The sequence below is a fragment of the Haematobia irritans genome, chromosome 1, assembly GCF_050003625.1.
Source record: "Haematobia irritans isolate KBUSLIRL chromosome 1, ASM5000362v1, whole genome shotgun sequence".
Classification (NCBI taxonomy): domain Eukaryota; kingdom Metazoa; phylum Arthropoda; class Insecta; order Diptera; family Muscidae; genus Haematobia; species Haematobia irritans.
In genome coordinates this window covers 114,146,615-114,162,521 of record NC_134397.1, presented here as the reverse complement: position 1 = coordinate 114,162,521, position 15,907 = coordinate 114,146,615, and the positions used below count along the sequence as shown (strand labels likewise).

Below are 15,907 nucleotides of genomic sequence, written 5' to 3'. Positions count from 1 at the left end.
ATTTTGACAAAAATTTCTACAGAAATAAAATTTTAACAAAACTTTCTATAGAAATAAACTTTTGACAAAATTTTCTATAGAAATAAAATCTTGGTAGATTATTTGTGGCTCGAGTGGCAACCATGATTATGAACCGAAAAAATTTCAACAAAATTTTCTATAGAAATAAAATTTTGACAAAATTTTCTATAGAAATAAAATTTTGAAAATGATGAAAATTTTATTATGAACCGAATAAAATTTTAACAAAATTTTCTCTAGAAATAAAATTTTGACAAAATTTTCTATAGAAATAAAATTTTGACAAAATTTTCTATAGAAATAAAATTTTGGTAGATTATTTTTGGCTCTAGTGGCAACCATGATTATGAACCGATATGGACCAATTTTTGTGTGATTGGACCAATTTTGGTATGGTTGTTAGCGACCATATACTAACACCACGTTCCTAATTTGAACCGGATCGGATGAATTTTGCTCCTCCAAGAGGCTCCGGAGGCCAAATCTGGAGAATGTTTCATATGGGGGCTATATATAATTATGGACCGATATGGACCAATTCTGGCACGGTTGTTAAAGATCATATACTAACACCATGTTCCAAATTACAACCGGATTGGATGAAATTTGCTTCTCTTGGAGACTTCGCAAGCCAAATCTGGGGATCGGTTTATATGGGGGCTATATATAATTATGAACCGATTTGGACCAATTTTTGCATGGTTGTTAGAGACCATATACCAACATCATGTACCAAATTTCAGCCGGATCGGATGAAATTTGCTTCTCTTTGAGGCTCCGCAAGCCAAATCTGGGGATCGGTTTATATGGGGGTTATATATAATTATGGACCGATGTGGACCAATTTTTGCATGGTTGTTAGAGACCAAATACCAACACCATGTACCAAATTTCAGCCGGATCGGATGAAATATGCTTCTCTTAGAGGATCCGGAAGCCAAATCTGGGGATCGGTTTATATGGGGGCTATATATAATTATGGACCGATGTGGACCAATTTTTGCATGATTGTTAGAGACCATATACCAACACCATGTACCAAATTTCAGCCGGATCGGATGAAATTTGCTTCTGTTTTAGGCTCCGCAAGCCAAATCTGGGGATCGGTTTATATGGAGGCTATATATAATTATGGACCGATGTGGACCAATTTTTGCATGGTTGGTAGAGACCATATACCAACACCATGTACCAAATTTCAGCCGGATCGGATGAAATTTGCTTCTGTTTTAGGCTCCGCAAGCCAAATCTGGGGATCGGTTTATATGGGGGCTATATATAATTATGGACCGATGTGGACCCGTTTTTGCATGGTTGTTAGAGACCATATACCAACACCATGTACCAAATTTCAGCCGGATCGGATGAAATATGCTTCTGTTAGAGGCTCCACAAGCCAAATCTGAGGGTCCCTTTATATGGGGGCTATACGTAAAAGTGGACCGATATGGCCCATTTTCAATACCATCCGACCTACATCGGTAACAACTACTTGTGCCAAGTTTCAAGTCGATAGCTTGTTTCGTTCGGAAGTTAGCGTGATTTAAACAGACGGACGGACGGACGGACGGACGGACATGCTTAGATCGACTCAGAATTTCACCACGACCCAGAATATATATACTTTATGGGGTCTTAGAGCAATATTTCGATGTGTTACAAACGGAATGACAAAGTTAATATACCCCCATCCTATGATGGAGGGTATAAAAATTAAAAAATATAGTGTTTTACTTTGTTACATAACGTATCAGTCATCCCGTGTGCATTCGGTTACAAAAATTTCACTATGAAAAAAACAAATGAAAATATAAAAAATTCTTTAAAGAACAGTTCTTTTTTCGCCACTAACCCCCAAGAAACCCAACCACAGCTGTTACAATTCCACAAAACAGAAACCACTGTACTCTGGACATCTGTAAAGGCAAAAGAAGACAAAGGCAAATAAGAACGCCGAAAAAGAGTTTTGCGTTAGTTCACATTTCCAATTTGACGTTTACGCGTCAGGATAATTAATCAACTTCAAAAGATATGACGAAATTGTAAACGAATAAAGTAACAACTGTGTAAAAGATAAACTATGGCCATGGCTACAGAATTTATGGGGTCGGCATTAAGTTTTTTTTACGAATTGTGATGGTTCAAGGGAGAAAGCAAAGAGAAAAGGGGAATAAATATGCGTACCACCAAGTAAGAGTCAAGAGACCTTAGTGGTCAAAAGCATTGCGATTACTTCATGGATGAACTTGGTTTTTTATCTGCTTTCGTCTTACGTTTTTTCCCCTTTGACCAGAAAAACTTAGCAACCCCTTCTTCGCGGCTTCGTATGGCTACAGTTTGGAAAAAGGAAACAGTGCTTCAATTTCATTTCATAAAGAAAATTTTTTTCTCACACCTGCTGTTCCTTATCCAAGACTTTTGGATATGGCAAAAAGAAAAACAAGATATACGAAGAACTTTATTCTATCAATTGTATCTTATGTCCATTTGGGTTTGCCATTTTTCCATTTATATTCATCTGTAAGCTTTGACAGAACTTATCAAAATAAAACTTTAACTCTTTACGCTTGAAGTTCATATTTCATAGATTTATGGTGTCCGTTCTCGGAAGGGAATGAAGAAATGTATGGGATGGGAAAATTATCCCGATTTGATATGGATTTTGATTTGGGGATATTTGATATTGATAGCTTTATTAAAAGTGGACTATTACGTGTTAGCTGTCTGAAGACTTATTGAATAAGTAGTGAATAGAAAGGGAAGCGAATTGAGAATGGCGCCAACTTTGGCCATTTGAAGACTATAGATTTTCAACTGTTTAAAAACAAATCGTTTTGTTACAGGTTTAATTAGCTGATTTTGCTACAAACATTTTATTCTTTTTTGGCTCAATTTTGTCTGTACATACATACATAAACATATTCGCGAACAGATCAAATGGATAAGCTGTGAAATTTTTATGAGAAGACTGAAAATTATCACAGATGCTGGGCACCATATCGAAGGACAATAGGCTCGAAATTGCAAGGCGATCCTGTCATATTTATTCATTTCATTTCATTTACTTCAATCAATAATCAAAAAACCTAAATTGGCCTATACAATTATGCAGTTCTCCAATTTTTGACACTATAATTAATAATACATAAATACAATAACATCTTATGATCTAATAATTCATTGTTATTCCTAATACCTATAACTAACTCGAATGTGGATGAGATAGCATTTAAGATATGGTTTACCATTAGCTTCAGCTGGCACTATAATATGATTTTTCAAATTAACTGTAACATGATGTTCCGAACAAAAAAAGTTGTACTTGGCCAAAAGTTAATCTACTTTTCATTGAAGGCGATTTGTCCTTCGTCTTTTCTCTATATGAAAATTTACTTGGACTAAAGTCAACTTGAATAACTCTGGAAAATTCTCCAAAATTAATTAAATCGCTTTAAATTCATTGAATTTTTGTATCTTGATTACAAAATTAAATAGTCTTAAAATCACCTTTCATACACTGAAAACAATACTGACCTAATATAAAAAATTATGCAACCTAAACTTACATAATATTACAGATGAATTTCTTTAAAATAATGAAATTTTAATAAAATAAATTTTATATTCTTTGATTCAAAAATTTTGTTCATTTTCACAGACTAAGGTAAATTTTCTTTAAAGTAAAGAAACACATATTTGATTTAAAGAAATCGTAATATATTGAATAATTAGAATTAAGGTAAAAACGCTTCTAATATAGTCTAAGACTTATTTTGAGGATTTAGCATATTTGGTTAAAAGTTTTTTTTTTTTGGGGGGATTTAAGAAAACATTTTTTTAATTGTATGTATCAGTTATGGGTTCCTAAAAAATGTTTTTGTTTTAACCGTATCTTTGGCTCGGAATCAATACCAAATATCCTTAAGGGAAGGTGAAAATCTTTGGATCCATGTAAACTCTTTTTGAAAGAACACTGTTTACTTGTATACCACTATTGTGGTACAGGGTACAATAAGTTTTTGCATTTGGATGTAACACTATGAAGGACCAGTTTGAGACCTATCGTTTAGTATTCCGGTCGTCTTAGAATTAAATACTGAGTCGATGTAGCGATGTCCGTCTGTCTTTCTGTTCGATCGTCCTCAAATTTGGTATAGGCTCTTACTTCGCCTCAATGACAATCGCTATTGACTGTGGAACAATCGGTTCAGATTTAGATATAGCTGCCATATGTATTTATCACCGATTTGCTGCTTATCGACCAATCTTCTTCAAATTTTGTACATGCGAATATTTTATGAGTCTTGTAAAACATTCTTGTTACACACACAGAAAATAATATTATAATTTTTGAGCTAACAATAAATTGTTGCTACCGAAAATTTTTAAGTTCAACAAAATTTTTGTTGATATAACAAAATGTTTGTTGATATAACAAAATTGGTTGCTAAAGTGACTAAAATCGTAATTGTATTTACAAATTACGTTGTTAGCTCAAATTTAAACATAATTTTAATTGTATTGACAATCAAATTAATTGATATTTTTTGTGTGCATATCGAATTGCGTTTAAATCGGTTCATATTTAGATATGTATATCTTTCCGATTTATTTATGACCACAGAAGCCAAACTTTTAATCCGATTTACGTTGAATAAAGATAGCAGAATTAAAATTTTAACCATGCATTGGAGTCATTGTGGTGCTAACCATTGCACTCGCCTTGCCTACAAAGGGTCATGGATTCAACGCCAGTTTCGACTTAACACCAAAATGTTTTTCAGCGGTGGAATTTCCTCTCTCAGTAATGCTGCCGACATTTCTGAGTGTCAAAGATTATCTATATAAAGCCCGGCTATAAAACGGAGGTACACAGTCTTACACAAGTTTACATACGATTTAAGAATTTGTATTTTCTTTGAATAACAAAATATAATAAAATATGCATATATATGCTTTAGTTTTAGTAAATTAATTTGAAAAACAAAGTATTTGTTAATTTTCAAGAAGATTTTTTAGTCTGGTTTATATACAACAACAAGAAACATGTTTAGTTAATAGGTAAAAAACTCAACTTGTGTAAGACTGTGTACCTTCTTATTGAACTAAACATAGAATCGAGCATCACACAGTGATAAAAAAGAAGTTCAACACTGTGGTACCACAATGGACTAAATCGTCTAAGTGAGCCTTAAATATCGGGCTGCCCCTATACCTAACCCAACCTAACTATGCCAAATATGGTAATCTGATTTAGGCCAACATTGCCACAATACCCAAATTTTAGACACAATTTCAGTGATAAATAATAATATTGTGGCAATATTAGCCTAAATCAGTAGAACATATTTAGCGTGCATACCCTGCGGGAAATGGATCAACCACGGGTCCAGTACAGGACTAGTCCCTGGTGTGTATGGACCAGTCCCAGTCTGGTCAAAACGTATGGAAGGGACCGATCACTTTAACATGGGTTTGTCATTGACGGGGTAAATTTACACTTTAGGACAATGGGTCCAAACTCATTCCAAAAGACACGCCCTGGGACAATTTAGCAGGAGTACCCCATAGACAGGTCCCCAGAACCAGTTTCGGACAAACTCTTAGAAATCTGTTTCTTCTTGGACATCCGAATCGCACCCAAAACAAAAAAAAAACTTTTGAAGTATGTCGAACAGTAGGTTATTTTGATAATATTATTTCAGTAAATGTGTAGATCCAATGAGATATTATATGTTAATATCAAGCGAGTATGGAAATCAATAAATTACGACTGTGATAGGTCCGTCAGTGGCAATTTGCACCAATTTCCCGTAGGGTAGTTAGGTTGGGTTAGGTAAAGGGGAAATACCGCATATTTTAGTCATATCCTAAACACTTTCTACAGAATTGGATTTAGATTTAGATCGTCCCCTTGCAATCGGTCTTTAGCTTTAAAAATAACTTTAGTTAACTTTTTTAAATGGATAGAATGAAAAGTGACGCCTTACACAAGAATTTGAATTCGTAGGGGTGAAGACCTCCCTACTATATTTGGTGAACCTGTAGATTTATTAAAAAAAAAAAACTAAAAAAACGGGAAATGTCTATATAAAATTATAATGTAGTCTTAATGTTTTTACGCGTTTTTATACCCTCCACCATAGGATGGGGGTATATTAACTTTGTCATTCCGTTTGTAACACATCGAAATATTGCTCTAAGACCCCATAAAGTATATATATTCTGGGTCGTGGTGAAATTTTGAGTCGATCTAAGCATGTCCGTCCGTCCGTCCGTCTGTCCGTCCGTCCGTCTGTCCGTCTGTCCGGCTGTCCGTCCGTCTGTGGAAATCACGCTAACTTCCGAACGAAACAAGCTATCGACTTGAAACTTCGCACAAGTAGTTGTTATTGATGTAGGTCGGATGGTATTGAAAATGGGCTATATCGGACCACGTTTACGTATAGCCCCCATATAAACCGATCCCCAAATTTGGCTTGGGGAGCCTCCCGGAGCAACAAAATTCATCCGATCCGGTTGAAATTTGGTACGTGGTCTTAGTATACGGTCTCTAACAACCATGCAAAAATTGGTCCATATCGGTCCATAATTATATATAGCCCCCATATAAACCGATTCCCAGATTTGACCTCCGGAGCCTCTTGGAGGGGCAAAATTCATCCGATCCGATTGAAATTTGGTACCTGATGTTAGTATATGGTCTCTAACAACCATGCAAAAATTGGTCCATATCGGTCCATAATTATATATAGCCCCCATATAAACCGATCCCCAGATTTGACCTCCGGAGCCTCTTGGAGGGGCAAAATTCATCCGATCCGGTTGAAATTTGGTACCTGATGTTAGTTTACGGCCTCTAATAACCATGCAAAAATTGGTCCATATCGGTCTATAATTATATATAGCCCCCATATAAACCGATCCCCAGATTTGACCTCCGGAGCCTCTTGGAAGAGGCTCCGATCCAGTTGAAATTTGGTACATGGTGTTAGTATATGGTCTCTAACAACCATGCAAAAATTGGTCCATATCGGTCCATAATTATATATAGTTCCCATATAAACCGTCCCCAGATTTGACGCCGGAACCTCTTGGAGGAGCAAAAGTCATCCGATACGGTTGAAATTTGGTACATTTTGTCAATATATGGCCTCTAACAGCCATGTAAAAATTGGTCCATATCGGTCTTTAGTTATATATAGCCGATGACTTATTACACAAAAATTGGTCCATATCGGCAAAAATAATCTACCAAAACTTTATTTCCATAGAATATTTTGTCAAATTTTATTACTATAGAAAGTTTTGTCAAAATTTCATTTCTATAGAAAGTTTTGTCAAAAGTTTATTTCTATACAAATGTTTGTCAAAATTTTATTTCCATAGAAAATTTTGTCAAAATTTTATTTCTATAGAAAATTTTGTAATCGACCAAAACTTTATTTCCATAGAAAATTTTGTCAAATTTTATTACTATAGAAAGTTTTGTTAAAATTTCATTTCTATAGAAAGTTTTGTCCAAAGTTTATTTCTATAGAAATGTTTGTCAAAATTTTATTTCTATAGAAAATTTTGTAAAAAATTTATTTCTGTAGAAAATTTTGTCAACATTTTATTTCTATACAAAATTTTGTCAAAATTTTATTTCTATACAAAATTTTGTCAACATTTTATTTCTATAGAAATTTTTGTCAAAATTGTATTGATATAGAAAATTTTGTCAACATTTTACTTCCATAGAAAATTTTGTCAAGTTTTTATTTCTATAGAAAATTTTGTCAAGTTTTTATTTCTATAGAAAATTTTGTCAAATTTTTATTTCTATAGAAAATTTTGTCAAAATTTTATTCCTATAGAAAATTTTGTCAAACTAGATTATATACGTATTTAATCGGCTTTTTTTGTTTAATATATACCCCGTATGGGCTAACTTACAATTTAGAAGACAGTGTTAAAAAGTTTTACGATACCTTGCCATCGGCAAGTGTTATCGCAACCCAAGTAATTCGATTGTGGATGACAGCCTTTAGTAGAAGTTCCTACGCAATCCATGGTGGAGGGTACATAAGATTCGGCCTGGCCGAACTTACGGCCGTATATACTTGTTTTAACTTGTAAGTTACTTATAACAAAAATGTAATTTTTGAATTATTTACCTTCTCCTCCAAAATTTGCTTAGAGTTCCATTTTAAGTATTTTCTTTTTCTTTATTCATGTTTTGGGTGCTTGTATTTTTCTTTTCAGCAAATGGCTCCTATCAACCTGGCATGGAACCCAAACGACAACGTACCGCCTACACACGTCATCAGATATTGGAATTGGAAAAGGAATTTCATTATAATCGTTATTTAACACGACGAAGACGCATTGAAATTGCCCACACATTGGTCTTGTCCGAAAGGCAAATAAAAATTTGGTTTCAAAATCGACGCATGAAATGGAAGAAAGATAATAAATTACCCAACACAAAGAATGTCCGCAAAAAGGTTGATGCTAATGGAAATCCAATAGCACCACCGCCCAAGAAACCAAAGAGAGTCAGTGCTAAGAAACAGGCGCAACAACAACAGCAGCAGCAACAAGCGCAAAATGCGCAACAACAGCAGCAGCAGCAGCCTGTGATAAATGAGGTAAATATGATGGGATCATGAAAAAATTTTATTTGAAAGAAAAGATATAAGGGAGCAACAAAAGAACATAACACATTCATATTATAAGAAATGACAACAGGATATGAAATTGAAATTTGAAAGGAACTGTTTTTTGTATAGATTGATTTTATAAAGAAGAATACAATAAGAAAGACCCAGCAAAAAATTTGGAAGTTCTTCCAAAGGCACAACTTTAAAAGCACTTCCAGAAGATGCACTCCCAATGATGTTCTTTATTTTAACTACCCAGGAAGTTTTTATAATTCAATTTTTATAACTTTGTTTTTTTTTTCATACTTTTAATGGGTAATTTTAACTTTTTTTGTTTCAAATTGGTTAAAAACAGTTTAAGAATTCATAAAATGGTACAAATTATTTGAATTTTTTCGAAAAAAATTATAAATCCAATCTGAAAAAATTGTGAATTTTTGAAAATATTTCAGGTCAAACGTTTCACATAAGCGTTAGAATCCATTAAAAATTATAAAAAAATTTTAAAAATTATTTATTTGACAAAATATCACAGACTTTTTTAATATACATCCAAAACATTGAATCCCGGATCCAAAAAGAACATTTTCATTACGTTTTTGGCGACGCTTTTTTGCTGGGGAGTTAAAGATAGTTGCGTGTTGTTGAATCTATTACAACAAGGAGAAGTTTATTAAAAAATAGACTTATAGACAGATTTTAAATAAATTCTGTGGCTAACATAATGAACGAATGTATTTTTCTAATTTGAGTGACACATCTTTTCCATTTTTCGAATTCGGCACTTCTTAATGCATTGAAAAAATATTTTTGTGAAATTTAAAGTCCTTAAATTGGAAATGTGAATTTTGCTTAGCGTAGAAGATACATTTCTCTGGTATAAAGTATTTTTCCTTGTCCAAAACTTTTCAATGAAGTCGTTTTGTCCTTATAGTTAAGTGATTCGATTTAAAAATGGGTATCTTTATCTGAAAGAAAATTCTGTTTGACTAATTTAATTTTTTTGAAAAGTTCTTCTTGACTACAAAGCTAAAAAGCTAAAATTCAAAATTAGGAGATGTATTTTAATACTTTATTTTAATGACACTTTGTACTTGAATTCTAGCATTACTTCTACTTTTAGTCTAGTATGGATAATTTGGAAATTTAAGTTGTCGTTAAAACGTTTTTAAAAGACTCCGATAGCACATGAAGAAAGAAAGCTGATTAAAACTAATGAATTAAAATTTGTTTCTTAAAATTAAGTACGCTAAACTCAAATTTGAGAGAATGTTGTGTCTTAATTGTATCCTTACGCTTCCTCCACGCTTCTTTGGCTCGGAATCTATACCACAATCATTAGTGTAAAGACAAAATCTTTGGAACCGGGCATGCATTTTTTTCAGTGCACTTAGAATCGAAATAGCTTTTAGTCTCTAGTATGTAAGTCCAAAACTAAATTTGAACATTGTTCTGGAATGGTCACAGAGATGCGCTAGTTGTCCGGATTGAGGACGCAGTACCCATCGATAGCCTTGATAAGTTTCATGCTCAATATTTCTTGCAGGATATGATTCATTCGATATTATGCAATACCTACACAGAAAAAATTTCACGAAAAAATTTCCAATTGAAATTTTAATTGAGATTTAAAACATGTTCAATTAAAAATTTAATTGAATCAACAAATTTTTTAATTGAAACAAATATCAATCACAACAATTAATAGTATCAATTAATTTTTTAATTGGATCAATTAATTTTTAATTGACATTCAATTAATTTTTTAATTGATACTATCATATCAGTGACTGAAGACATTTCAATTAAAAAATTAATTGGATCAATTAATTTCGTGATTGAATGAAGGAATATAATCACATTCTAGAGCAAAATTTAGTTTTTGGATGGGGAAGATTTTTCCCGCAGAAATGTTATTTACTTGGGGCTAAGTACAAATCGAACCACTTTCGCTATGTCAGTCGCATTCAATAATTTTTTAAATCAAAATAAAACTCAATAATAGAAATTAATTGAACCAATCTATTTTTCAATTGGATCAATTAAAAAATCAAAGTGATCGATCCCATCCAAAAAAACAAAAACAACTTTGAAGTTATTCTTAATGAATATCGGGAAATTCTCTTCTAGGGATGGATTCTGAGGTGATATATAAAAATCCTTAGTTTTACGCACGAATAAAATAATCGAAATATTAAAAAAAAACAAATGAAATGTGTACTGATTCAGTTATCGGCCAATGTGGATTTTTTGGCTACGATTTTTTTTCTGAAATCTTTTTGTTTTGCCAAATGTTAGCCCAATTTGATAAGATATTTCATAAGAGATAACTCTTCAGCGTTCTAAATTCGATTTTCACGTCGAAAGTGAATTTACAAAACGAGCAAAAAAAAAACTTAATAGCCGATAAGTGAAATTTTTCTATTTCCAAATTTTGACAAAAATTGTTTGAAAAATTATTTTTCAACTTTTGCATCCATTATATAAACTAATCCCACTTAACTTAATATGTATCGACTCGAAATTGACTGCAATTTCTTCATATATAATATTTGTCCTAATATTACTTAGTTTTTAATTCATTGTCATTTTAATATTCCTATTTAATTGATTTTATTTTGTTTTTTTTTTTTTGTTTCTTTCAGTGTATGCGTTCAGATAGCATGGAAAGTATGGGCGATGTGAATTCCTCATTAAATAATCCCCCCTATATACCAGCTGCCGTAGGTGATGGTGCAAATTTAATGAATCCCCAGCAAGGTAATGCCTGTAACTCATACAACAATGGATCTCAGACTCAATCACAAAGTCAACATGCCAATGGTAATGGTGGTAGCACCAACAACAATCTCAATGGCATCGCCAATGGCAATAATAACAATAATCTGCATTTGAACAACAATAACAACAACAATCATGCAGTGAACAATCCTAACACCAATACAAATACAATGCAATCGAATCTTCATTCACATCAGAATCATGTGACACAACAACAACAACAGCAGCAGCATCACACGCAGGACATGATGATCAATTTACAGCACATAAAGCAGGACTATGATTTGACAACTCTGTAGAAATAAGCCTACACAATTGCACGGTATAATTCTTTAAATAGGCATAGGATGAATTCGAATGGAACAACAAAACGAAATGGTATAGGGTACACATTTAATTGTGAGTTGTGTTGCATAGATATCTCGATAATTTGAAATAATAATTTCGTTTTTCGATTTATGTCTTCTAAAGGTATTTGAAACTGTGACACTTATGCTATGGTCACACTGGGCAAATATTTGACAGAAATCAAACAATAATCCGTCGCCACAGCCAAACTAGCGAACATTTTAATCTTATATTGGATATATAACATCATGGTAGGATTATTTTCCACAAACGGTATTCAGATATTTGGAAAATGGTTCTGGAAAAATGTTTGACACTCATTTTGGTCAAATATTTGCCTAGTGTGACCATAGCCTTATATTCATATTCATTTAAAATAAAATATGATAATAATGTAAAATAATGCAATATAAGGTGACACATCAAACGATCCTATTTTTATACCCTGCGCCACACTGTGGAACAGGGTATTATAAGTTAGTGCATATGTTTGTAACACCCAGAAGGAGACGATATAGACACATGGTGTCTTTGGCAATAATGCTCAGGGTGGGTCGATATAACCATGTCCGTCTGTCCGTCCGTCCGTCCGTCTGTCTGTGAACACATTTTTGTGATCAAAGTCTAGGTCGCAATTTAAGTCCAATCGCCTTCAAATTTGGCACATGTTCCTAATTTTGGTCAGAATAGAACCCTATTGATTTTGGAAGAAATCGGTTCAGATTTAGATATAGCTCCCATATATATCTTTCGCCCGATATGCAGTAATATATACCCAGCAGCCAGAGTTTTATACCGATTTGCTTGAAATTTTGTACAAACATAACACTTAGTCGTATAGTCAAGTGTGCAAAATTTGATTGAAATCGGTTCAGATTTAGATATAGCTCCCATATATATCTTTCGCCCGATATGGACTAATATGGTCCTAGAAGCCAGAGTTTTGGCCCAATTTGGTTGAAATTTTGCACTAGGAGTACAATTAGTAGTGTAATCAAGTGTGCTACATTTTATTGAAATCAGTTCAAATTTAGATATAGCTCCCATATATATCTTTCGCCCGATATGGACTTATATGGGCCCAGAAGCCAGAATTTTGGGCCAATTTGGTTGAAATTTTTGCACTAAGAGTACAACTAGTAGTCAAGTGTACCAAGTTTGATTGAAATCAGTTCAGATTTAGATATAGCTCCCATATATATCGTTCGTCCGATTTACACTCAAATGACAAAAGTGACCAATCTTTTCAACCGATTTACTTGAAATTTTGCACAGGAAGTAGAATTAACATTCCAACTGTCTGTACCAAATTTTGCAAATACCAATGTTTTCCTTGTAAAATCGCCTACAAAAATTTTTTATAGATTTATTGGTATAATTAAAAACCCTACACCCCAAATTATTTTTTAACGAACTTGGCTATATTACCACACCAATTGAACGATCTCCTATTCTATTTCTTGTAATGTAAATTATAATTTTGTGCTATTCCACGGTTGTATCATAGAATATGAAATTTACACAAAAATCATTCAAGCCACAAACAACTATTTTTAAAATAGTTGTTTGTATAAACGGGCGGTGTTGAGCTTACGTTTCACAAGAGAAAACCAAAAATAAAAGAACAAAAATAATATAAGCTTACGAATTTATTTGTGTTCCACCCTAGTGCATTAGCCGACTTAAATTTTGAGTCTATAGGTTTTGTAGTAGTCTATCAAATTCTGTCCAGATCGAATGATATTTAAATGTATGTATTTGGCACAAACCTTTATATATAGTCCCCAACACATTTGACGGATGTGATATGGTATCGAAAATTTATATCTACAAAGTGGTGCAGGGTATAATATAGTCGTCCCCGCCCGACTTTAGACTTTCCTTACTTGTTTGCGTCTAAATATGTTTCAGCGGTCATCTTCCGTTGTGAGTTTACGCATTGTTCACTCGTAGAAACTCCTTAACTATGTCGAGCCTGAGAAACTACCAATTTGTGCCGCCGACGTCTTTTGAATAGTCGATAGTAGCCGTCGACTATGTCGATTCATCTCGAAAAAAATATTTTCTGTCAAAAAATGTTTCATTAACCCAAACTACTTCAACACTACGTTTCTGTAATAATTTGGCAATAATCATAAACAGCAGACATGACTAAAATGTAAATTTGAGTGTAAGATTAATTGTACAACTAATCTCATAGAGATTAGGATTCCTTTAATCAGAGAATGAAGCCTCCGAGTCGCACCGCCGTTATTAGCCTCCGACGCCACCGAATATGTCGACTCATCACGCCTCAAATTTAGCCGCCAATTAATATAAAACATTAATTTAAATCAGAAAAATGTATTAATAACTGTTACATATTTTACCAAAATTTTGAACCTTCTACCCACAATAAATCAGCATCAAGTTTCTATAATAATTTTACAAGAATAAAGCTCAGACATTTTTAATGACACACTAGTAGAAAAAGTTTCGTTATGTTATATTAGGTTAGGTTAGGTTATATTAACGAAATGTGTCATTAAATTGAGCCAATGAAACAAATTCGTTAATATAACGAAATTTTTCGTTAGCATAATGAATATTCTGTTAGTCAACGAAAATGTTCGTACTATTAACGAATATTTTTATTGTCATTTTCATTAATGTTTCGTTATATCAATGAAAAATTTTCGTTGGCTCAATTTTAATGCATGTACATGTAAAAAGAAATAAGTGCGGGCAAAACATGGGTCGGCTTCATTCACTGGTCAGGTCCTTAGGAATTTGATTCCCATTGCGGTGAGGGTTTCGTTTAATTACACACAAAAAAGGGAACCTCCAGGGCCAATGTAACTCTACCTTTGTTCATGGAAAATATTATGTTTTACACTGATAGAAAAAGTTTCATTATATCAACGAAATGTGTCGTTAAAATTAAGCCAACGAAACAAATTCGTTAATACATAAAAAATTTCAGTAGTTCTGTTAAATAATGAAACGTAAAGTTTTAATTAGCATGATACAAACTTTTCATTCTATGAATGAAAAACTGTCGTTGGATCAATTTTAATGAAATTTTATTTGTATGTAGTTAAAATTTCTCCGATATGAGAAAATTTCCAAGACTTTACTAATTTTTTGTGTACATTAGTTAAATTAACTAAAAAAAGAAAAAGACAATTGTACACAAATCAAGAATAAAGATTTACTAAATTCGTATTTCCCACAAAATTATTTAGAATTTGTCCTTTAAACTACGAAATTTTCTTTAAAATAAAAAAAAAAAGATTATGCCTAGTAATTTTTTTTTTTAATTTGCCGAAAAATAGTTATTTATTTTTGTGATATAGATTAGCTACATTTCCAGAAATAACTTACAGTTTTGGTGGATTCACATTTATTTTGTATGTAGAATCCTCACACTGAAAAACAGCGCGCCCGGTTCCAAAGATTTTGTCTTTACACCAATGATTTTGGAATTGATTCCGAGCCAAAGAAGCGGATAATTAAAATAAGGATACCTTTAAGACAGAATTGTCTTTTAAATTTAAGTTTTGCGTGCTTGATTCTAGGTATTCGTTTTTTTCTGTTTTTTTTGTTCTTCATGTGCAATCAAAGTCCTTTAAGAAGGTGCTAACGACAACTTAAATTTTCAAATTCAGAGTCGACTTCAAGTAGAAATTATTCTAGGTTTCAAGTAGAAATCGTCTTTAAAGTAAAGTCTTGAAAAACATCTCCTATTTTTAAACGCTTTTTTGCTTTGTTGTCAAGATGCAAAAAGACAACAAATTTAAAGAAATTTATGACAATTTTGAAGAATTTTTCACAATTATTAAAGACAAGTTGGCATTAGTCAAACAAAATTAATTATAAGGAAAAAACGACTTTAGAAAAGTTTATCGTCTTTCGAACAAGGAAAAAAACTTTATATCAAAAACCCCATTCGTCTTTTAAGGACATAAAATCTTTGGCCTCGCGACAAAATTTTTTTCAGTGCATAATTTAAGAATTCTACCAGTACAATTAGGACGAATTATGGGCGATAAGAAAACATTTCGTTTGAGGTATTTGAGATTACCACCATTTCCCGCCATTTTGCGATTTTATTGTGGTTTTATACCCACCAT

The 15,907-nt window shown here is 32.7% G+C and overlaps 1 protein-coding gene across 1 annotated transcript in view; it reads left to right on the top strand.

Moving 5' to 3' along the window:
- Positions 1-11,861, top strand: part of Dfd (homeotic protein deformed) — a 65,699-nt gene extending 53,838 nt beyond the window's left edge. Inside the window, exons 4-5 of the mRNA XM_075313268.1 lie at positions 8,269-8,654; positions 11,312-11,861. Coding sequence (XP_075169383.1) covers positions 8,269-8,654; positions 11,312-11,746 — 821 coding nt within the window. The 3' untranslated portion in view covers positions 11,747-11,861. The remainder of the gene's footprint in view (positions 1-8,268; positions 8,655-11,311) is intronic.
- Positions 11,862-15,907: the final 4,046 nt, after the last annotated feature.